Here is a 22206-nt window from a genome sequence, read left to right on the forward strand (position 1 = left end):
GGTGAGGGGACTCGGGTCACCCCCTGCCCCACGCCCGTCCCGCGGGACGCTCCGGGTGGCCGCGACGGGAGGTGGTTTGGGCCCCCACTGGTGGGAGATGGCTCTGCTCCGGGCGGGCGTCCCCGATCCCAGGCTGTGCCGCTGCCGCTGGGGCAGGGCTCCAGGTCTGGATCTCGTGCAGCATCGCTGCCAGCGTCCAGGTCGTCTCACCTACCTTAACCCCATCAGGACGTCCAGGCCGTGCAATCAGAGCCAGGGCAAAAGCGAAGAAGCGAGCGGTGGCCAAAGGCTGGGAACCAGAGCTGCGCCGCGCCGCTAGAGCCGCGTCTCGGCTTCTTTTGGGTTCTGGGGTTAGTTGCAGCGAACTCAYGAGCCCATCGTTTGTCAAATGTGAGAATTTATTAAAGACAAGAGGTTATAACAAAGCTAACASTATAGYACARCTAGAAACAAAATTGAAAATATCATCAGCAGGTGACCTCGTGCTCRGCCCGGCTTGGTGGGTGACAAGGCGCCCATTARCGGGGAAGGGCTCCCCAGCGCCGAGATGTCCGTGCTGTGGGTCTGCGGTGCCACTTCTGCTTTGTCTGCACTTGTCAGCCATGGGGTCCGTGGGGAGTGTGCCCCCCGGCTGCAGCAACCGCACAGCGTGGTGGCACCAGCCGTGGTGCACGTGGGGTCTGTTAACTCCGGGGTCTCCCAGAGGAAACCCCTCTTCTGTGGGCTGCACCATCCAGAGTCCCATGCTTGCCTGTGGGGTCAAGACACCAGACCCATACGGGCTGGGGAGCAGCAGCAGGCATGGGTCACCCCCCAGCCGAGATCCTGCTGCACGCTCTGAGGTCGCTCGCGGACGTACRCCAGGGCCCAGCTGGCCCCACAGACCTGGGTTCTGATGCTTCGTGTTTCCTGAGGTTTGGGTTAGTAATGGGTCGGTAACGGCACCCTTACGCTGTGCTGTCTCGGAGCCCCGTTCTGCTCCTGGGCTCTGGCCCCACGAGGGCTCTCAGCAGCTCAAACCAGCTGTCGCCACGTTTTGGGGGATGGCTGAGGTGGACCCACGTCCATCTCCAGGAGGTGGATGCCAAACTGCCCCTGAGATGGGCTGCCAAGCCCTGCCTGTTTGCTTGGGACGCCAGGGTGCCAGCTCCCTTGGGGCGCCGGCCCACCCGGGACGCCCAGACACCTCCAGCCAAACGTGACTAATGCGCCGTCAGAGGCGAAAGGAAGAAAATAAACTGCTGTTGATCTTCACACCCYGCTGGCCTCCAGCAACCCAAGCTCAGCTCTCTGCAAGCCCCATCCCCTCCTGCAAGCCCTTCCCAGCCCGCGGGTGCAGCAGCGATTCCCGCCACCCGCACCTGCCCTGCCGTCAGCAGTGCGGAGGCAGCCCATCGGAGCGCGGGAAAGGGGGTCYGAGCAGGAACTGCCCCTCTCTCCCACCTTCACCCCCCAGCCAGCTGCAGCAGCCTCTCCATCGTGTTGTGTGGCCCCATGGCAACTTCTCCAGCACGAGCAGTCCCCACTGCCACCTTCCCCTTTGGGCAGCGTGAGAGTGGCAGAGGGACCCCGTGATTTGCTCTTACACAGGGGTTTGCTTTAGTTAACTAGAAAGCAAGCAGAAGTGGAGGGTACTGAGACATCCATGGCACTGCTGCGGCTCCCTCCGGGGTCCTGGGACCACTGCCCAGCTCCTCCATTTGTCATTGGTGGCCCTAGGTCATCCGCGGATGAGCTGAAGGAAAACGTAGCAAAGCAACAGCGTGGGAGGAGAGCCAAGGAGAAATGCAGCAGTATTGACCCTTTTCTGTGCTACTCTCCCCAGCTGTCAGACAAATCCATGCAAAGGTGGCTCAAGCTCACTAATGCAGATTGATGAGATCTTAAACACATGTTTAGGCTGAATTTTATCCTAAAAATGTTATTGCTTGAGGAAAGCACCCAGCGGGAGAGATCCCCTGATGCTGCTCAGCCAAGACACAGTCTAGCCTCTCCCTCCAGGCTGTTTCACTGCGGGGAGAGCTGGTCGCCTGCACTGGGGTTGCCAGCAGTCTTGAACCTCAACTGAAGCTGCTTATGAAGGGCTGCTGCTGKCCTCTGAAAGGGCCTGACATCTCCCAGTTTGTTTCCACAGAAGGCCCTTAAACCAGCCAGGGCTGGCAGAAGCCTCAAACCTGGCTTTCTGGCTGTGTTCCCTTGCTAAAATTCATCCTCTGCTTCGGACACAGGGCTTAACACAGTACAGTCTTGCTTTAGTTAAACAGTAAGGTATTGGACTGCAGAATCAGCGCTCAGGTCTTGTACCGATGGCTTTGAGGGTTAGAAATGGCTGCAAAGCAGAACGGGTTGTTTTACCTGTCGGCGGTGTATAGATCCATTGCTTCTTGCTGCCTCTGTTACTCTTTGGAGGAAAGATGCAGCTCAGTTGCAAGGATGGAGTCCAACACCCGGCCCCCACAGTCCTGGGGAGGATTTGTTCCCCAATGCCGGGGGTAGCCATGGCAGCTTTAACTGTGCCCTGTGGACCAGGTCCACACCAGTTGCTTTTCCTGGGCACAGATAGGCTGGTTTTGACCACGGCATGAAGACTGACCAAATCTAGCACCATTTCTTCCCCATACAATAAGAAAGCCCCCTCCCAGCTTTAGCATATGTAACCTACTACTTCGTTGCTTAAGGGCAGGCAGCAGACCATGACTGCCCCTGCAAACACAACACATCAACCAAGGGTGTCTCTGGGAAAGGATTTTTCTTCTGTGGTATTTCCCCATGCAGAGAGGGAGTGCGCATGCGAGGGCAGGGCTGGTCTCTAAGGCCCCTCTTTTTCCAAGAGGGCTCCAGCGATCACCCCACTGACAGACCATCTCTCTGCSCCCCTCATTGGTCCCAGGACCTCTTCCAGGAGAGGTCTTGTCTTCCTCGAGCTGGAGCTGGGGGCCCAAGTGAAGGACATCAGTGCAAAACCTTGTGTTTAAGCGTCTCCCTGGATTCTGCTCTGCCAGCGCCTCCTGGGGTGGGGATGGCCAGAGCAGCGTCCGATCTGCAGCTCTCTCCATTCCTTCCTCCATTCCCYGATTTCAGTATCAGCGGCTGCTGGGGCCTCAGATGCAAAGCCGCAGTTTGTACCCTCTCATCCCTCCTTTCAGTCCGCTCCAATGACAAAGGCTGGCAGGCTGGTTTTCATATGTATGCTTTTTAATATCATTAGTTCTGTTACACTACACACAACCAGTAACAATGATAAATACTGCAATGGAAATGTTAAAAAAAATATTATACATGTTTCATGTTTTTCAAAAAAACCCCACATTTTTAAAATAAATTAATGCATAAAACTGATGGTAGAAAAAAATACAAACAAAACAAACCACAACACAACTGATCTGTTTAAGGCAATACTCTACGCGGACGGGAACAGAAGTACAACAGTGTGCTACATGTTCTGAATGAGAAAGAAAAATTAAAACCTTTACCAGATGCAAATTGATGCTTCAGGAGTGAAAAAAAACACCCCCAAACCAGATAATAAAACCAATGGCCAAGTTAAGTGCGGCATTAATGCACTCCGCATGTCAAATGATTAGCAGGTTCCTAACATGGACTAAGGTCAAGCTACAACAAATTTATCTTCCTAATTAAAAGGTTATTCAGGTCAAATCCTATGTTTAACTCTACTTTGCATTTGGCTGTTTCAGCTATGTTTCACTATATGCAAGGACAGTTGAAAATACATCTCCTGCTCTGAGATTTACGCAAAGGTCAGGAGGTCTCTCCGCCAAAAAGACATTTTCATTAAACATATCCAAAAAGGATCTCGCTTCCAGTGACCCACAAATGCCTCCTGCCATCCTCTCCCCTGGGGCACCACATACCGCATGGTGAAAGGAGACCTTGGAAACATTTACTTGGGTTTAGTTTTCTTCAAGCTGAGGACACAAAACGGAAGTTCAAATTTGATYTGGACCTGTCTGCCAGTAATCGTGAACCGGTGCCAGTGACACTGCTGAAAGCACAACCAGCTCTTTGCGGTAAGGGAGAAATCCAATCTGTATCCAGGCTCTGGATACATTTAGCCATGAAAGTCAGTGTGAAGCTCCATGCCTGCCCAAGCAGCCAGTCAACCCCAAATATTAATGCAGCCCCTAACTTGGCCACTGGGAAGTGGACAATAATTGTAATGCTAAAAAAATGTTCTCCTCTCCCTCCAAAAAGAAAAGAAAAGGGATAGTAGCCACTTCCCCCAGTGGATTCCCATCAGCTGCCACGTATGCAAGATGGGCAGTGCCAGATCTCACCAACATTGACCCAGTACATTCCCAGTAAGGTGCACGGCTGCTAGGTGCTGCCAGGGGGCAAAGAAGCTCCTTGGGATACAAGAGCCTCCAGTGCTTCCCTGCTAGAGTACTTGTGGAGGAAGCTGTGAAAGAAATCCMAGTGGAGTTACTAAAAATTACAACTTATGATGGTTAACAATTGTCTGGACTGGCTTGGGTTTGGGTGGGAGACGGGGACGCAGAACTGGGCTGAGAGCCGTTTTGGTACAACTGCCTCTGCTGCTCATCRTTAGTTCATGGGGGAAAAAAAGACAACGGCTGCTTTGAAAAAAGAGGCGTGAAAGAAGGACGTGTGCAATATAACAAGGCTTGCGACCTAGAACTAACCACTGGACACGGATACCAAAGTTTACCTGTGACAACTAGTTATACTTTTATTGTTGCTGCTGCTGCTTTCCCCCTTTTGTTGTCTGATTCTTCTTTTGAGTTCGCTTGGAAAGCTGCAGCTGTTTGACGCGTTCTGATTCTCCCACCCCAGTCCCCGCACAGCACAAAAGGTGACTCATCTACGGGATGCAAAAGGAGGTCTGGAAGTAACATGTTAGACGTAGATTTCTGCATGCAAGTGGCGCCTGCTTTCAGAACCCTTTAGAAAACTATTTAATGGTGATTCATTTCCTTCTTTATTAAACTGGGGGTTCAGTAACCCCAGTGGAAGGAGTAAAAATGGTTAAAAATGTGCAAAAAGGGGAAAAAAGTCTTTCTGAATTTTCTCCCCTGAAAAGACTTCATCCTCGGCAAGAGTCTTTCTTGCTGCAGAACTACRGCCCTACCAGTGCTTCTGCTTGCCTTAGAATGTGTTGCCCTGTGCAGCAAGGGGCGGCCGACAGGTCTCCCACCCCACTTCCGTCATGGGTCTCGGACCCATGAAGGCAGCACCTGGACTACTGAGAGGCAGGCCTTGGATCCCCGAGCTTGGCTCCGCAATATYGACCCTGGAAAGGTGAAGCTGGCCAGCTCGGCTTGCTGGATCAGAGACAGAGGTTTTATTCTAGTCCGGCTAACCTCCAACCACACAGCCTTCCCCAGCACGCTTGGGCCACTGGGGAGTTTGAAGAGAAATCCAGGTCTGCTCTGCAGCTAACCCATCATCATGTTTGTTGAATCTCCTGCTGGTCTGATGTTTGCCTTTGATTTGTCTCTGGACAGAGGTGGCTACAAGCTGGACATATCTGCTATCCCTGGCAGCTTTTCCATGCAGGAAACTGAGCAGAGAACTCTTATGAGCTGGGGAAGGACAGCAAGGTGATAGAAACCAGAATGGCTGTTGTGAAGACAGCTTGTCTAATTTYTCCAACTTTCTCTCTGGATCTGTGTTATATCTCTCAACAAGCTTTGTGTCTCCTCGATCATGTGGGTTTGAGGAGGACGGGTAACAAATGGAGTCCTGGCTCTTCTGGAAGCCACTCAACCCAGACGTGAGAGGGTAGCTAGCGTGGAAAGCCATGTTGCTGGGTGAACTCACTCGGGGCAGTTGAATGGGCAACTAGGGGAGAAACGTTGCTCCGGGGGAGGGGGGGGAGGGGGGAGTAAACATCTCCTTGGGTACCGGGACTCATCTCAGCATGGCTTTTTTGTGGCCTTTTCTTTTCCTGGTACCTACTGTGCTGGCATCCAGTTAGGTGTTTGAGGCAGTCAAATTTTAATGAGGCCTTTGTACCTTCCCCTCCCTGATGTAATCTCATTGCCTATATCACAACTTGTTACTATGGAAATGGCTGCTTCACAGATCAGGCACAATTAGCACGACATGCTCCCACCGATRGCAAAGACTTCTTTTGCCGAAGCAGTTTTTTTGAGGAAAAGAAGGGCTCGCACCCATCACCAGTTTCTGCTGGCAGCTGGGTCTGGGAAGCAGTGGGAAGAGCTGCTCTCTGTGGCTGCAGGAGAAAGCTGCAAGTGGTGCTGCCAGTGTCAGTGCAGCTCCGAGATGTGGTTTCCCATGCGACCCCTGAGCTCACCGCTTGTGTGGGCCACTGTGCTCTGCTCTGGGTAACCTCAATTAGCCCCTGGCCTTTGCCTTCCCAGCAAACTGTCAGAGGAGCGCTCAGCCGGACTGCATTTAGCTGCTGTGCATTTAGCACTGCCACCAGGGCTGAAGGAGGGGATGTGGCTGTAATTTTTTGGAGGCTTCCCTCAATGCAACAGCTCAGCTGTACAYGACAGGAAGTTAAAATGTGTGTGCAAGCTCCTGTGAGAATTCTGCACCCTATCAGTCTGGCATTAATCTCTTGTAGCTGATGCCAGGTCTCAACTCTTCCTTTATGCTGGGCCTTCTGCCTCAGGGTGTGCGTGGCTCTGTAACACAGGCAGCTTTGTCTGATGAGATGCAGTTCAAAGTTTCGAGCAATCCTTCGCACAGGGAAGCCTTGAAAGGAAGTGACAATGATGCCACATTCTCCTAGAAGCTGAAAAGCACCTTAAAATGAACATCTTCCCATGCCTTCCCGTTAGCCCCAGTAGGGTAATCCAGCTGCACTTCTGCTGTGCWCTTTGCCATCTATGCAGATGTTTCTTTTGAAATACAAGAAGTCAAAAGGAAAGGTGTTGTGGTGAGTCAGCTCTAAAGGGTGACAAGGTCAAAGACAGGATAAATTCATGACAGCTCATGCTTGCTGAGCCAAGCAGCATTCAGATGACAAAGCCTATCTCATTCTAGGTAAGAGCAGTCATATCCCAGGTGTGCTTGAAGGATAAACGGAAAGTAAAAGAAGAGCCCAGGGAACACTGCTTTTTTATACTATGAAATCATTACATGAATGTTAAAAAATAAGAGCATGAAACTGCCCTGGAAATATCACAAATGAATCCTTTAATGCTCTCTTCCTTCCCATTAGTACTGACCATCCCAGTTGTAAATCCACTTGCACTCTTAAGTTCCTTAACTCTGCTAGCAGGGGATGGTGCTATTGGGCCATCAAATCTTTGCATGTTCCTTCTGGCAGCATGCAGACTGGGAAGCCAGCTGTGCAAAAGCCAGCTGCCAAATAACKGGGCAACAAATCTTTGCCAAACATCTGCCCCCAAAGCTGTTCAATCTCTCTATTAATCTCCACCCTGCAGCCTCACGGCACACGCAAGAAACATCAGAAGTGAGTAAACAGAGGGAGAGAGAGCTGTGTTGCTGTTCTTTGTAGYACTTTGAAAATATCTGTAACACTTTTACAGGATCCTTTTTGCATCTTGCTTGCAGAGCTATCTTATCAGTGGCACCTGCCACACACTTGGCAACATCCATGCAGGGTGGTGCTAGCATCCCGGGAAGGCAGGTTTCTCCCTCATGCTGCAGAAAGGCATGGACATGGAGCAGGGATGTGACCTGCCTGAGGCTACAACGAATGTACCATGTACCAACAGCAGAAAGGGACACCTGATCGCATTTCTGTGCTCTAATAGTCCAGCAGACTCTGCCATAGTATTCTGGCTGTGGTGTGTGTATCTGAAAGTGAACTTTGCTCTCTGCTGGTATCAGCACTGCACTGAGACAGATTAACTTGGACAACTGGGATCTGCCCTAGGCCAAGCCAGCACTTGGCAACCTTTCCAGTTACTACTTGTTTTTCTTTTTTCTGTCATCCCATCTGGTGCCCAGCTGGATCCTTCCTCTCTTCAAAAGCATCTTCTTTCTTTTCAGTCACATACTGGGTGCTGTACTTCCCAAGCCCCATGCACTCTTTTGTACAGCTTGCAGGCCAGCCCAAAGACAGTCYGTATGGAGAGGAAAGAATTCTGCTCAGGATTTCACACAAACGTGTCAGCCAATACACAACTGAGCAGAGCAGGTGCCTCTTTCYGGGAAAGGAGCTGAAGAGCCAAACCAGAAGCAACCCAGTCCATCCTGTCCGTGGGCGAGCACAGCTTCCTGAAGTCCCTTCTGAAGTCCAGCAGCAGGCTTGGCTGCCTGTTTTTGCAGTTGCAAAGCATCTGCAGGCAAGATAACCAGACAAGCATGGCTGACCCAACTACCAAACATACACGTTGGGTGCAGGCATGCAGAAATGTCAGAAATGATCCAATGCTCTTCCAAAGGTTCACATCAAGATATGTCTGATAAGATATCTTATCAGATGAGCCTTTAGGATAGTTGTCTGGACATCAGCCTTCTTCCAGACAAATCCTATAATAAAACCATCAGAARGGCAGACTACATCATGGTACCCAGACACCTCTCTCAACACCARGATATTCACATTCAGCTTTTCTTGAGCACAGGTATCTTGAAATAGGGAGTTTACAGACTGATAGGAGAGACAAGAGTYGAGAGCTGAGACTTGGCAGTCCAAAGCTAGCTCGCGTTCAAGGACAAAATTAAAATCTGAYAGAAGGAAAGGATTCACTTACACTCAGGTAATTTGGTGACTAAAATTGTAGAGGTCCTAACAAAAACCCAGCCTGGCTTTAGGGGGCATCAAATGCAAATTCTTTTGTGGAGGGCCAGTGTCAATATAAGAAGTTATCCTATTTGCGTGGTAATTTAGATGGACAGTGATGCAGCCTTTCATGCTCTGTTGTGCTCCTCCCCTTGGTATTCTGCAGGGCTTTGAACTGGAAATGRGGCCTGAGAAGACTATCTGGTTTAGTGCAAAGACTGGAACAAGGAATGATTTGCTTTCCTGCAAGTGATCTGCAGCCAGAACAGTGCCCAGAAGCTTTGTAGACTTCAGGGCTTTATAATGCTATAATAGACAGACAGGACTGCACTCTTCGCTCTTGCCTTCTCTGGGCTATGGCAGCCCAAACTGATCTAAGGAGAGCAGTGACAGAATGGCAACATATCTACACACCTTCCCAGGGAGAGTCACCACAGCCTAACCACCACTGAGGGCACAAGGAAWACTTTCCGGCTGAAGCAAAGGTCCAAGTGTAAGACCAGACAGGGAAAGCCAACCCAATCTGCAGTTAATACGTCCTGCCGGGTTGTCTGTTGTATTCCACAGCGAGCCAACAAACACACCCCACAGTCATAACCTGCTTAAGGGGCTGCGGTTCAGAAGGGTTAGTGGTCCATTTTCTGTGATAGCCACATGTGCATTGCCTTAATTCATTCAGCCTTCCTGAAAACAACCCTACACAGGTAACTACTTTTCCCACCCTTTCTACTTAATTCCCCTAATAAAATATATGAACACAAAACATAGAGAGGAGAAGCCAAAAAATTGCCATYTTATGGTCCTGTACTATCACGCCAAACCAGCTATTTGTGCAACCAACTACTTCTGTGAGCAGGGAAAAACACTTGGTTTGTGCTTCTCTCTGTACTTGGGGGAAGCACTGGTTGTAGATAATATTTAAACTCATCTCTTTCAGTCCTATATGCAAGTGTAGTGTTCTCCCAGGGACCCTAAAGGGTTATGCTGAAAACAGGTGCATATCACACAGTGCAAAGGGTTGCGGGCAACTGCAGGGCTGTAGGATTGCTTCAGGGCACGTAGCAGGCAAAAAACAGACGAGTAATAGGGGCAATAAAAGGACTTCATAGTGCTGCACTGGGCAAAGGTTATTAGGGGAGGTCTGTCCTTCAGAGGGGGGGTGTAGCCTTGGAAGACTCAGTCTCAGCATGTCTTGCTCCATCTTTCCCTGAACACAGAGATAGTGTGACAGAGACCCGTGGGACCTGCAATCTGCCAAGCTTTACCCTTGTAAGCAGGACACCTCATTGTTCTAGCAGGTACGCCAAAATGCTCTGTGCTCTGGGGCAAAGGTTCTGGGGAAGATTGAGTTTGTGTAGTCTGTTTGGAAGAGACAGACACAGAAACAGGAGGATAAATAGGACAAGGAATTTGCATGGTACCAATGCACAATCCTGCTTTAGGACAATGAACATTGAAAGAGAGTTGGCCATGTCCTGTAGGATTTGMTTTGACCATGGGATTGCTGTTAAGTTTTGACCAGATTCCACACTTAAGAAAAAGACTCCTTAAGAAAGTTTTTTCCCCCCCTTTTCTTCTCCTTAGCCTGTGTTGTGAGAGCTCTTCTTCTCCCTCCAGTCAACTGGCTAATCTCACACCGGAGCCAGCATTGGAGAGAAAAGCAGGCTCATGAAGGAAGAAGTGAAGAATTGGGGACCTGATGGTTTGTGCTTCTTAAGAAATGTTTTGGAAATATTCTTTCTTAGTGTTACCTGTGATTACAAAGGAGGAGAAATTCAAGTAAGGAGYGTTCTCTTCCTAGAGAAGTTGGCAAGTTAACTAGCACTTTTGCACAGGGAAGCAGATCTGCTTAGTAAGCAACACTGCCCAATAATCTCTGTTCCCTGGGAGATAGCAAGGCCCCTGTTTTATGGAGGAGGGCAAATACAGCTTTAGTGGTCAGCCACAGTCAACTAGTGAATAGTAGAGCCCAGAGATTCCTATGTGTCTGATCTTTTGATCACAACATGTACTATACCGTGCCTTGCATGCACAGAGTTAAAAACCTGTAATGTTTAAAAACAAGCGTTTTTTCCTAATCACTAAGAGGACTTCTTAAAGACTCAAYCGACTATGTGCAAATTTCAAACAGAGGATCTGCACTTTGGGGTGGAATTCAGGCTCTTTCTTGTGATGCAGAGGAATTTTGAAAGGAAATTTGCACGGGAAACTTATAATTTTCCTCACTTCTTGCCTTCACAGGATCTAAAGCAAGCACAGAAGCAAGGCAGGCAGTCCTTCATGAAAGAGCAGAAAAATACACAGTTGTGTCTGTGTCAAAGGATTTTTTCTCAACGAAAAATGCCAGCCCAATCATAACCTGAGTTCCAGGTATTCTGAAGCCAACAGTTGAAGACTGACCAGAGAGAGAGAACACATTTCCTAATTCCAGAAATGAATGTGCATTCATTTGGTGAACAGTTGGTGAACTGGTAAYTCAGTCCAGCAACTAATTTACCACTACGTTTCCTGATCATTCCAGCACCAAATAAACACAATCGTTCCCTACACAGGACAGTGTTYTAACACAAACAAAACTTGGTTCAGAAGAGGGAAAAGATGAGATAAACAGCAGCTTCCTCTCATGGCTTTTTTTGAGCTGAATCTGTTCATATTCTCTCTGCTGCTGAAAACTCTGTTAATGTATGCCACCACCACATAGATGCCTTCAGTGTTAACAAATCTCTTCTGTAGGCATGCAAAGACTCAGCATCAAGAGAACATAAACGTTTGAGTCCCATAGAAATGTGCTTTCTTCAACTAGCTTTTTCCATACTGACCTTCAGACACTACAGCTCGTCCTGTTTTGGTGCAGGGCTAATTTTTTCTTTTTTGAACAAAGTTTAACATTTTTGAAAGCATATGGGTCTCACAGGAATTAAGCATAGGCTGAAGTCAGTAAATGTGACCGGAGTATCCATGAGCATGGTATTCTCCAGCAAGGACTGAATCCTAGAAGAGTATGGATGGATTGCAGATTGAATCTGATCTGATTGATGATAATTTAATGTGGAACTAAGGGTAGACTGCATTGGTATGCGACAAGACAGTTCTAGCTAGTACTGACTCAGAGTGAAATGCTATCTACTTGATCTCTTTGCAAGTGAAAGAATAGTGTTATGTTAGTCCTGGCTAGATCTGCCATAATATTGAATGCCCTACTCTGTTCCCATGCCTGTGCCCTGATTACGGAATAATTTTGGTTGATACAAACTGATCAGGTTTAGTGAATGAATTAAGAACTGACCTCCTTCCCTGGTTAAAAATCCCTGGCATCTCAGACTCAACTCTGATCTTGCAAATGGATTGGTTTTGTTGGGTAGGATTAACTGGAGCCCCATCTGATCCTTCCTATTCTGGAACAGACACCTTACAAATCATCTCCAGTGCCTACCAAGGAGGTATCTTTGGGCTCTTCTGCATTCATTCTCCAGACCAGTCAGTTCCGCTAGGCACTGCCTGGCACTTTGAGAAACTTCTGCTTTGTTTAACCATAGCTTAAAATAACTTATCAACCAATCATAAAATGGATTTTTTGGTTTCTCCTGGCTCCATGAACACAAAGAGGTGCACGTCCTACCATAGGAGGAAGCAATGGCTGTTAAGTTTTACAGTTATAGTGGAAAGCACTGATCACAGCCTGCCGGCCTCACTACTGGATGTGACAGGCGGTGGAGGAGGTGGCTTGGCAACACATGCAGGTAGGGTTGACCGATTTAGGGGGGATTAGGTCGAGGTCCTCGTCATCTGGGATCTCATCTAACCGGTACCCATCCTTTAGCAGCTGGATGTTCAAGTCTTGGTTGATCTGCTACAGACAAAGAGACAAACAGTCAAATACTTGAGACTTCTTCCTTCTGACAGGTCAGAAGTGCAGGGAGGTCACTTATTCTGAAATACTTTTCCCTATCATTATCAACTGTTCCACCAACAGAAGAGTCCCAGGTTTCGAGCACAGATAAGGACTGCCTTCTGTTGTTCTCACTTCTTCCAGAACAGGAATATCTACAGAGTGAGACATTCCAGAGCAGCTGTAGTTCTTTAAGTTAATATTCTATTTTATTCTGGAATACTGTTTCTATGAAGATGAGTCCTCATTTAAAGTAAAGTAATAGTAATGATAATAAACAGACTTGCAGCAGGACAGCCCCTCCTACAAGTTGAGGGCACTGTAGAAGTTGAAAGGGGGTAAAGTCCCTGCTGGCAGTACTTGGTTCTTTGTAGATTCAGATTCAAGTGCTGTCTAGTTAGACCTGAATGAACAATGCTTTATGCAAGGGCCCAGAGAAGACCAAATCATTTGATCTGGTCTCCACTCTTGATAAAGTTTCAAAGGTATTTTGCCCAAAGAAGGGATGCAAGGGGGAAGAGCTCCCAGTGGCTTGTGTGCAGAATGGCTGCTCAGCACCCTGGATGTAAATTCAGATCCTATAGAAACAGTAGCCAGAGGCTAAGCTGCTAATTCCCTAGAGGGCTTGGGAATATATTCAGAGACAATACAGAGAGATTAACAAGCCTTAAGTTCCTGCCTTTTCTCCTTGAAAGGGCAGAAGTTTAGGATTGCAAGTTCTCTCTGAAATTTCTGTCTGCTTCAAGTAAACATACATTGGGTGACCCTGATCCTCCCAGGAACTGGAAACAACAGCATGCCCACAGAGCCCCTATTTGTGTTCTTAGGAAGTAGACAGTTGCTGAGCTGCTATGACAGGCAGGTTGATGCTTTTTGCACATCATGGGCCAACACTGCAGGCCTGAGTAGAACTGGGAAAAGCTTGAGTGAAGTTAAAGATAGCTGTGAAAACAGACAGCAGGTAAATTTGTGCCTGCGCCATAGCAGTGAGGGAAGTGAGCCAACTAGATCACTGAAGAAGGAAGAAACATGACACAGTTTCTGCCACAACCTCTTCCAGATTCACATAGCCATTTGTGGCTGCACAGGCTACTCTAAGCCACTTCTGTCTGCTCTAATATTAGCATCTGTGGCAAGCACGGCAGGACAGAGTATAACTCACCTCAGCTGATGAGTATCCCGAAGAGGAATATCTGGACATGTCAAAGTCATCATCACTGCAAGGAAGGACAACATATAGCAAAGAAGGAAACAATTAAAGAGATTTGTATTCCTTAGTTAGTCCTATCTTGTGCTATGAAGCTATCCTTTAGGCACAGAGAAGTTATACCAAGGCGGTTTGGAGAGCAACTTTCATCTGTGAACCTCAGACCTTTTAATAAAAGTGCTCTTAACTCATGTCTCTTCCTACTTGTTTACACACAGAGACCACTTACAACGTATGCCAAAGGGAACAGCAAGGAAGAGGGAGAGTGGAAGAGGGAGAGTGGTCTGCAAGAATAGTTTCAGTAGAAGTCCAAGGAGGAGTTAGCTTCAATGTTACATTCTAGCACAAAAACCTGGCTGGTGTATCATCTTATTAACACTTTGCATACCTGTCCGTATCCAGGGCTACCAGTGGCTTTTCATCTGGACTCTGATCTAATGATGAATAGCCTTTATTGGGAACGACGAGCCTGAAATAATTAAATGTTGTCCATTAACCACACAATAAAGCTCAGTACCATACGTAGCCTAGGGCACAGTCACATGATAGTGAGGTTTTCCCTGTTTCATTTTTTCACAAGTCCATCCTCACTGATGAAGACTTTACATTGGTACAACTCAGAGAAAGTAAGTTGTGTCTCTGGCTAGTTTAGGGCAATTTCACAAGAATGAATGCTGAACATGCCTTGGGAACCCATTCCTCTCTGGAAGACAAAACAGTTGGGACACCCCGTGCTTCACTCTTGTGAACCTGCTCAGCCAGCATTGCTTGTCATATCAGACTGCTCATTTTTGTTTTGTGTTTCCTAGCAATGAATAAGTGACACTGGCCAGTAAGCAAATGGGAGAAGGAGGCCAGGGCAAGTGGCTTGGTACTCCTGCTATTCAAAATCAGGGATTTAGCCATTGGGTCTGAATTCCTACACAGCCTCCACAATAGAACACTTCTGAGCTGTCACTCCTAAATTTAATAATATGAGAAATATGAGCTGGTGGGTGCAGTGTAAAAGTCCAGTCAGATTAGCACTTTCAAAATCCCATTATTTTATAATGACTTTTAGTTCATTAGAAGCATTACAAAAGCTGACTATGAGTTTGCACCTTTAATTGTCTGAGAGAATAATGTAATGGAATTTAGACTTGAGAGCTTCTAGGTAAAAAAAAATGCATTAATTCAATGATATCTGGTTCACAACACACAACTCCCTTTTTATCTACAAAACTGCATAAGGATTTTGGTTCATATTTAAATAAGAACCAAGAAAATGGGAAAATGGAGCGAGAGTCTGTGTTCAGTGCATGGGAACAGTAAGAGTAGGATGAACACCTTCTTGTTCAGTGGATTAACCCAAATCTGCTTCTAAATTAAGAACTGGTGTTTAATGACACACAACAGTGGAGAAGGGCTTCACTAAGAGTTTGGGAAATATAAACCTGAAGATGATAATTCATCCCATCCATGCTCCAACCACTCTTTAATGAGCTGCAATGCTCTTCAGCTTCTCCCTAGAAAATTTCAGGAAGCTGTTTGTTACAATTTATACAAAGGCCTGCCAGGCACTGAAGACTGGCAAAGCTCAGGAAGAGCGGAATATATCAAAAGTTACATCAAAGCAGGCATACAGGCTCATTTTCTTACTGTGCTCACTGAAATTCAAGACTAAAAATTTAATTTTAAAATTTATATATAATTTCCAACCTCTGGCACCAGAGAACTGTACAAAATGGGATCCACTTACAAAACTCAGAACCATTCCCACAGCATTCAGAGTCCTTCTAATCCTAAAGCAACTAGGAAGGAAGTCAAGAAGCAAAGATGTCTGGAACCAGCAACTGAAGCTGTGATCTGGCAGAGGCAGCCTGCCTGGAGAGATGTCAGAGGTACTGATTTCCATGCTCACTCTATGATTTTCAAGTCACACCTCCAATTATGCTCACTGGCAGCTGTTACTGTGTCTTGAATAAACAAGTCACTATCCGGAAATCTGGGAGAAGAGTCCTTTGTGGTGCAATTCACTTGATTAAAAAAACCACTATATCTTTTTGTTGAGAAATTACTTTTTTCTTAACAATACATAAGTTTAATTTTTCTGTAACTGTGATACTATCTTTGTCCCTGATCAAAGTCTTTCCCTCACATCCTAACTGTCCTTACCTTTGCTTTCCACTGTACTTGCAACAAAGCTGGGTTTCAGTCGTACCTGTTTTCATCTGCAGGTGATCTAGTATTAGCTTCTTGTCTTGATGGTTTTGGTTACCCAACATGAAATATGTTATGACAAAATCTGAGTTTAGCTTATGCTCAGAGTGGACTACAGAGAGAAKACAGTCAATCAATTTTAACAGAATAACATGGGTCGGAGTCTGGAACATGATCTGATACGAGGCAAAAGGATGAACGGTACTAGTTAGCTACAGGAGAGAGACTGCTGATCACTTAACAATGTCATGCTGCTGATCTACACGAAATGAGCTGTTCTCGCAGAACAGTTCCTAGCGGGCAGGCGCCCAGCTTGCAAAGGGCTGTACCGATGTTAGTATTTCTGTCAGCAGTCTAATATCTGGCTGCGTGGAAATGCTGCGGATGGTGTCGTGGGCTCTGCCTGAGCTCGTAGTGGAGTGTGCCAGTATCACATTGGCCTTGTTCACACTTAATWTGGTCTTAGGAGGGCTGGGTGCATTATGCATCCAGATCCTTTCACCCTCAAGGCTGGCTGTGCCCTCACCCCAGGAGGAGACAGAACGGTGAAGGTAACCTGGTACTAGAGGCCAGATGTCAGGAGATCGGAAAGATACTATAGAGGAACCAAAACCCAGGGAAAGAGGAGGAGGTGGAGTAGGGGCAAGGAGAGGCAACACACATTGTCTGAGTGAAAGAAAAGATAATTGATAGAAAGGTAGACTGTTAAAAACGGGGAAATGGCTTTGGCTTTTTCTTCCCCTTGTAGAGACTAGAGGAAGCCAATGACTCAAACTTAAAGACAACTACAAGCCTGGACATGTTGTACTCTCATTGGAGTATTCCCAATTGGACTGCAACCTTTATACTGTGAAGACAAGCTATTTGAGCAAGTTTGTAGGCATTTCTGGCTTCCTGGGGTCGGGCTGTCCACAGCAAGACAGACCAAATCATTCTGAAGCACCATTAAGGCTCTGCCTGTGATGCTGCTTGGCTCGCAGAAAGTCAAGGGAGCTGGGGGATGCAGAGAGGGACCAGGGAGGCACTGTGCCAGACACCTCCGAGCCCTCGGAGAACAACAGAGCTTGGCTACATCTGCTACTAAAGCAATGCCTGCTAACATCTGCTTTAGGATCCCAATGGAATGCTTCTAAAAGCTCTGTGAAGAATAACTAAGAAGAACAAGTTTATTGCYAGCAGGCTTCATTCGGTTGTGGAGGGGTGTTTAGTGTTCAAGTATTCACAAATGCAATAAAATTGAACTGGCTAGTCTAAATCTTTTGTCTGTAGGTGTCACTGCTTTGCCTCTCCCCCCCCAAATTACTCTTCTTTCCATCTGCAGCTCTKAAACAGCAGCTTCTCCTGACAGAAGAAGTCATGAATGTTACATGAATTTCCCATACTCATCTCACCTTCTCCCCCCTTACCACCTCTACCTGCTAATTTCAGTGTTTCTAAATCTCTCAAGCAGCAAAYCTGCCATCATTCTTCCTTGGGAGGTTACTGCAGCCTACTGCCAAAAGCAGTCCTATATCCAGCTGTATTTGGAAGACAGTGAGGAGCAGTGCGCCTGGAAAACCCAGCTGTGGGTTTCTTGCATTTGCTGGATTTTTAACTGCCAGTAAGGGCCTGGCTCCTTTATACGGTCTCAACTTCCAAACAGAGAGTGGTGAGCAATGTGATGTATTCCAGCAACATCGCAGGGACTTACAAATAAAACTTGACAAAGTCTTGGCATGATTTATGACTGCTACTGTGGGTTTTGGGAATTACTTTGAACAAGAAACCTCATCTGTTGGCTGTGTTGCATACAGAGAGGCTCCGACCTGCAGCTCCAGTTCTACTTAATGTATGGTAATCCATGCAACTTTCTCATTCATCAACACACATCCAGCTTTCATGCAGATTCTGCCGTCATTTAAAGTGAAGACCTCTATTAAAAATTGCCACCTCTCTTATAGCATGCAAAGTGTGCCCTCCTGTGGACTCAGKGGGATTTCTGCCTCTTGCATGCAGTAAGTGATATGCTATTGTACTGAAGCTTGTTTGGAAAAAAATTGGAACAGGCTAATTTCAGACAAGAACTTCTTTTTTTTTCCAATGGTTTGCAGCACAGTCTGATACTGTCATACAGAAATGACATACAGCTCCAGCATAGTATGATTATGCATGTTGCTCAAAGTGCAGGGGAGATGTATAGCAAAGCACACACACACATTATTATTCACAAACTTTTGTTAAGTCAAACAATACAGGGAAGGGGGTCATTTTCAAAATGGAACAGAACTATTGTGATAAAAGGAGCCAAGTCAGAACTAAGTTCTAAACCAGTCTGCTAGTACATGAAGCTGCACTGCACCTTCTCGTCCCGTTAGGATTATGTGGGATGTAAGACTACTGCAAACATGCAAGACAACCAGATCGAAGCCCTGCCTACGYCCTGGCTGGGCTGCCTCTGCCTCCCTGCGGGCTGTATTGTCACTGGTCCTTTATTTGCCCTTCTACTGGTCCTGAGCCCAGCTGTCCCTGTCTCTGCCTGGGGACAACATCCAGCACAGTATGGAGCATTTGGGCCCACCAGCTCCGGGCAGGGCCATCGCTGTACTCACAGTGTGTTTGGTGATTGGTGAATGGCAACAAACATTTGGTAACAATCATCATAAGGCCACTAGGGATGGCAGTGCAGAGCATGGCAGAGTGCTTTTCYAGTCCTTTACCTTGTTCGTGCCATCACGTTGTTCTTCTTGGGCTGCTGATTAACTGGGCTTCCCATGTTGCCGTTCTTCAGAGAGCCTTTCCGAGCCAACTCCCTCTGTTTCTCTGCACATGGGATACAAAGAGGAAAAGCAGAATTAGGGCAAAATGCCTGGCTGGCCACCATACAGCTGCAGAAACCTGGATTTGACAGAGCTGAAAGGCATGGCAGAATTAATAGCCAGGGCCAAGGCTTTCCGTCTCCCAGGCAGGGACACTGCAAAGGCTGGTTGAGCTGCATCCCATTCCCTCTAAGGTGACTAAGGGCATGAGAACATGGGTGGATGCAAACAGACCCTAGAGCCCTCTGGTCTAGCTGGACACGAGCCATGATGGGTCCAAAAGAACTGCAGCAACATTAGCTCAGGCTACTATACCCTGACCTGACACCCTACAGCAGAAAATGTTGTTGCCTTCCCTGTTTTTTCTCCTGGCAGCCTGTGATGTCCCCAGTGTATCTTCCTTTTTTTTTTTTTATCTCACATTGAATCTTGGGTGTTATATTTCTTATTTTTAGAAAAAGGAGTGAAACATTTTGCAGCTGTATTTTTAAACAGTGTATAATTTGTTTTATTTTCAGAGCATGTTCTAGCTGCCAGTGAGATGTAACCTTAAAACTGTGACAGGATGTGCAGCGTTTCTTTGGTGTTCGCTGTGAGAGCGGATTTAAACTGGCTTTTCACTGAGGAGAGACTATTTCTTCTTAATAACTTCTCATCACAGGAACACAACTAGAATTCAGGTCTGACAGCCCTAAAGCCTAAGCCTTTTGTGGATTTGCAATCTTTGTGTTGTACTAAGACACCTCTGGCTCCAGCAGGGATGGGAGCCCACGTACGCCGGGTTACCATGTAAACATTGACARGCCCTGTGCCTGGAAAATCTTACACAGTAGAGAGAGAATGATGCACAGGGTGTTTTTCCTCCTGCGGTTACAAAGCTTACCCTGAGTGCAGGACAGCCGAATGGGACATCGGTAGAATATGAACGATGACCTCCCTGTATCCTCACCTTTTTTTCTGTAAGTTTTGATACTCATTTTCTTCATTCCATTTTCTTCCTCATTTCTTTGGGGAACTTAGTTGGGTTGAGTTAGCAGCTAGCCACAAAACGCTGAGCTAATTGCCTCAGCCTCATCCTGCAAGGCCAGGTGAGGCCTGCAGGGCAAAGCAGTGTGAGACTAATGATGAAGGAAAGGGCCCAGTTAAATATAGCTCTCCAGAGTGTGAGAAAATGTTGGAAACTATTCTTGTGCCATGCCTGAATAGCAGGGATTTACCAGACTGCTGCCTGGGGAACCAGAATAGTGAATTTGTTTCGATTTTGCTTCCCCTGTGGTGTGTAAAATGTGTTTTTATTTTATTTTTTTTCTCCTGCATAATTTTTTATATTCCTTTTGAGGGAAAAGCACCTGTTACTAGTCTTAGGAAAGCTGTAAGCTTTCAAGAGTAAGATGGGCAAACTCTGTCCTTTCCATAAAGATAAGTGCAGGGGACACATGTCCAAAGCTGCCTTTTTTTTGAGGGACAAGTAACCAGCAGAGATCCTTAGATATGTGGTGATAAGCATGGCTGAGGAACCTGCAGAGAGGAGTACATACTCATACAAGCCATGTCCAGTCCTGCTTCTGTTGACAGCAGGGGTGAATAAATGCTCATCGAAGTTGGCAGGAAAAGGATCAGGCTAATACCTCTCTCTGACATGAGCTACAAAGAAACTGATACAGGATCGAAGTCAAAACCTTAATCAAGGTAATTTCTCTTGACTGTAGCTTGCAAATGCATTGGTTATCTTTGTCTCCAGAATAAAAGCCTGGTATTTTGCAGGCGACATGAATTTTGCTATTCAGACGTAGCGGGATAAAGCAGGGTTTTATGGAAGCAAATGTTTACAACCTTAAAAATAAAAAGACTTCCACCCATCTATACCAAAAGCTCTAGCACTGACCACTAATATACATCCTCGAGACAAGCTGCCAACACTTTAAAAGACTTTATAATTCACAAACGCACCTGACTCTAAAAGAAGGTTACGGGTTTCATTTTCTGTCAAGACAGTTAGGTCTGCCTGAGCTTTTTAAATGGACTGGCACTCTCTGCCTTCTATTGATTACTCAGTACAACACTAATGCTATTTTCCAATTCAGATCACTCATCGGGTTGACGAATCTGGACATTAGCTAAGTGTCTCTTTTCTCCAATAGGTCTTCCTGTGACTACTTCCATGTTCTTATGGAGTGCTATCGCAGTGTCTGCATCTGCATGATGTCACCTACTTAACCCCTTCTTTTGCTTATTTAGTGGCTGAGAGTGAACAATTCCAAACCAATGTAAATGCTATAAGAACATAATGCCATTGTCACATCTATGCCCATGTCCTCAGCCAAATTTCTTAAGCCTGAGACAACTGTTCAGCTTCCTCTTGGATGCTATGAATGCTGAGCCCAAAAGTGAGGAGTTGCAAGAGGGAATGGGAGGTGTACCCAGCCCTGGGGTGTTAGGAAAAGCTCTGGGAAGGTGATGGAGATAGGTATGGGTCACTTCAGGCATTGAGGCTGAGTATCATTAACTATTACTGCTGCCATCACTTGCCTGCACCCAAGGGATTGTTTAGGTGCCTCTCTTCTGAAGTAATTCTGGACTATAAATTCCAGCCTCATGCACACGAAAAATGGGGCCCATTTTCTGTTTGGTGTTCCCTACTGCTTCATAGGTGGAGTTTGTGAGCCCTATTTTTATGCAGTGAACTCTTTCCTGGGCTTCCAAGTCTTTTGGTTTTGGCCCCCAGACTTCTGTTTGAAGGCCAGATGCTAAATACCTGAGTCCTTTTTAGAAATGTGACTGCTTTAGGCACTTCTGAAAATGTTACTTTCAGGGCCCAGCATTTTAACAAAAAAACTGTCAATTCACAAATTAAAGTAGTTTCATAGAAGCTGCAATCAAACACATAAACAAATACAGTCAAAACAGGGTGAGAGAAGGGACCACAAGCTAGCCATGATAAGTAAACAGCGTCTTTCTTTCAAGTCTGCCTCATGGTGGCTGATGGTATGCCCAAATGAGCATGAATCCCAACATCACAACCCTTCACTGAGCCAGCTCCACTAAACCTATTTTGAAATGAGGAAACTAAATGTCTGGGTAATTATGATGGTTAGGACTTTCCTTCTGAGTTGTCCTAGACTAGTCAGCTATACCTATGCCTAGGTATAAGTAGGGAAGTACTCCTCACTGGGCTTGGAAGAGATTTCTGTTCCCACAGGTTTCCTGCAGCCCCAAGGCCACTGCTCAGCTTGAGACATCAGGCAGATGGTAAAGGCATAGCTTGTCCTCAGCACCTGGGAATTTCTGGCATTGGTTATGACAAGGCTCTCCATGTTCGGGACTGTCTGTGCTGCCCGCTATGTTCCAGTACATGCAATGAGCTTCCAAAAAGGCAATGCAGCTTTTGGAAAATTGATTCCAACTCCACAAA

The 22206-nt window shown here is 46.5% G+C and overlaps 1 protein-coding gene across 4 annotated transcripts in view; it reads right to left on the reverse strand.

The window, feature by feature from the left end:
* Positions 1-3174: 3174 nt before the first annotated feature.
* The window catches only part of FAM219A (family with sequence similarity 219 member A), a 97257-nt gene continuing 78225 nt past the window's right edge, over positions 3175-22206 (reverse strand). For 2 of the 4 annotated variants that reach the window (XM_085303020.1, XM_085303018.1), the window contains exons 3-6: positions 18696-18798; positions 14189-14269; positions 13756-13810; positions 3175-12554 (exon numbers count right to left, since the gene is read on the reverse strand). In XM_085303020.1, the coding sequence (XP_085159146.1) occupies positions 12396-12554; positions 13756-13810; positions 14189-14269; positions 18696-18798 (398 nt within the window). In that variant the 3' untranslated portion in view covers positions 3175-12395. The remainder of the gene's footprint in view (positions 12555-13755; positions 13811-14188; positions 14270-18695; positions 18799-22206) is intronic. The other 2 variants (XR_014895596.1, XM_085303019.1) reach the window with 2 other exon arrangements.

Source organism: Rhea americana, unplaced genomic scaffold (genome assembly GCF_003343005.1).
Source record: "Rhea americana isolate MKP2758 unplaced genomic scaffold, rheAme1 scaffold_196, whole genome shotgun sequence".
NCBI classification, from domain to species: domain Eukaryota; kingdom Metazoa; phylum Chordata; class Aves; order Rheiformes; family Rheidae; genus Rhea; species Rhea americana.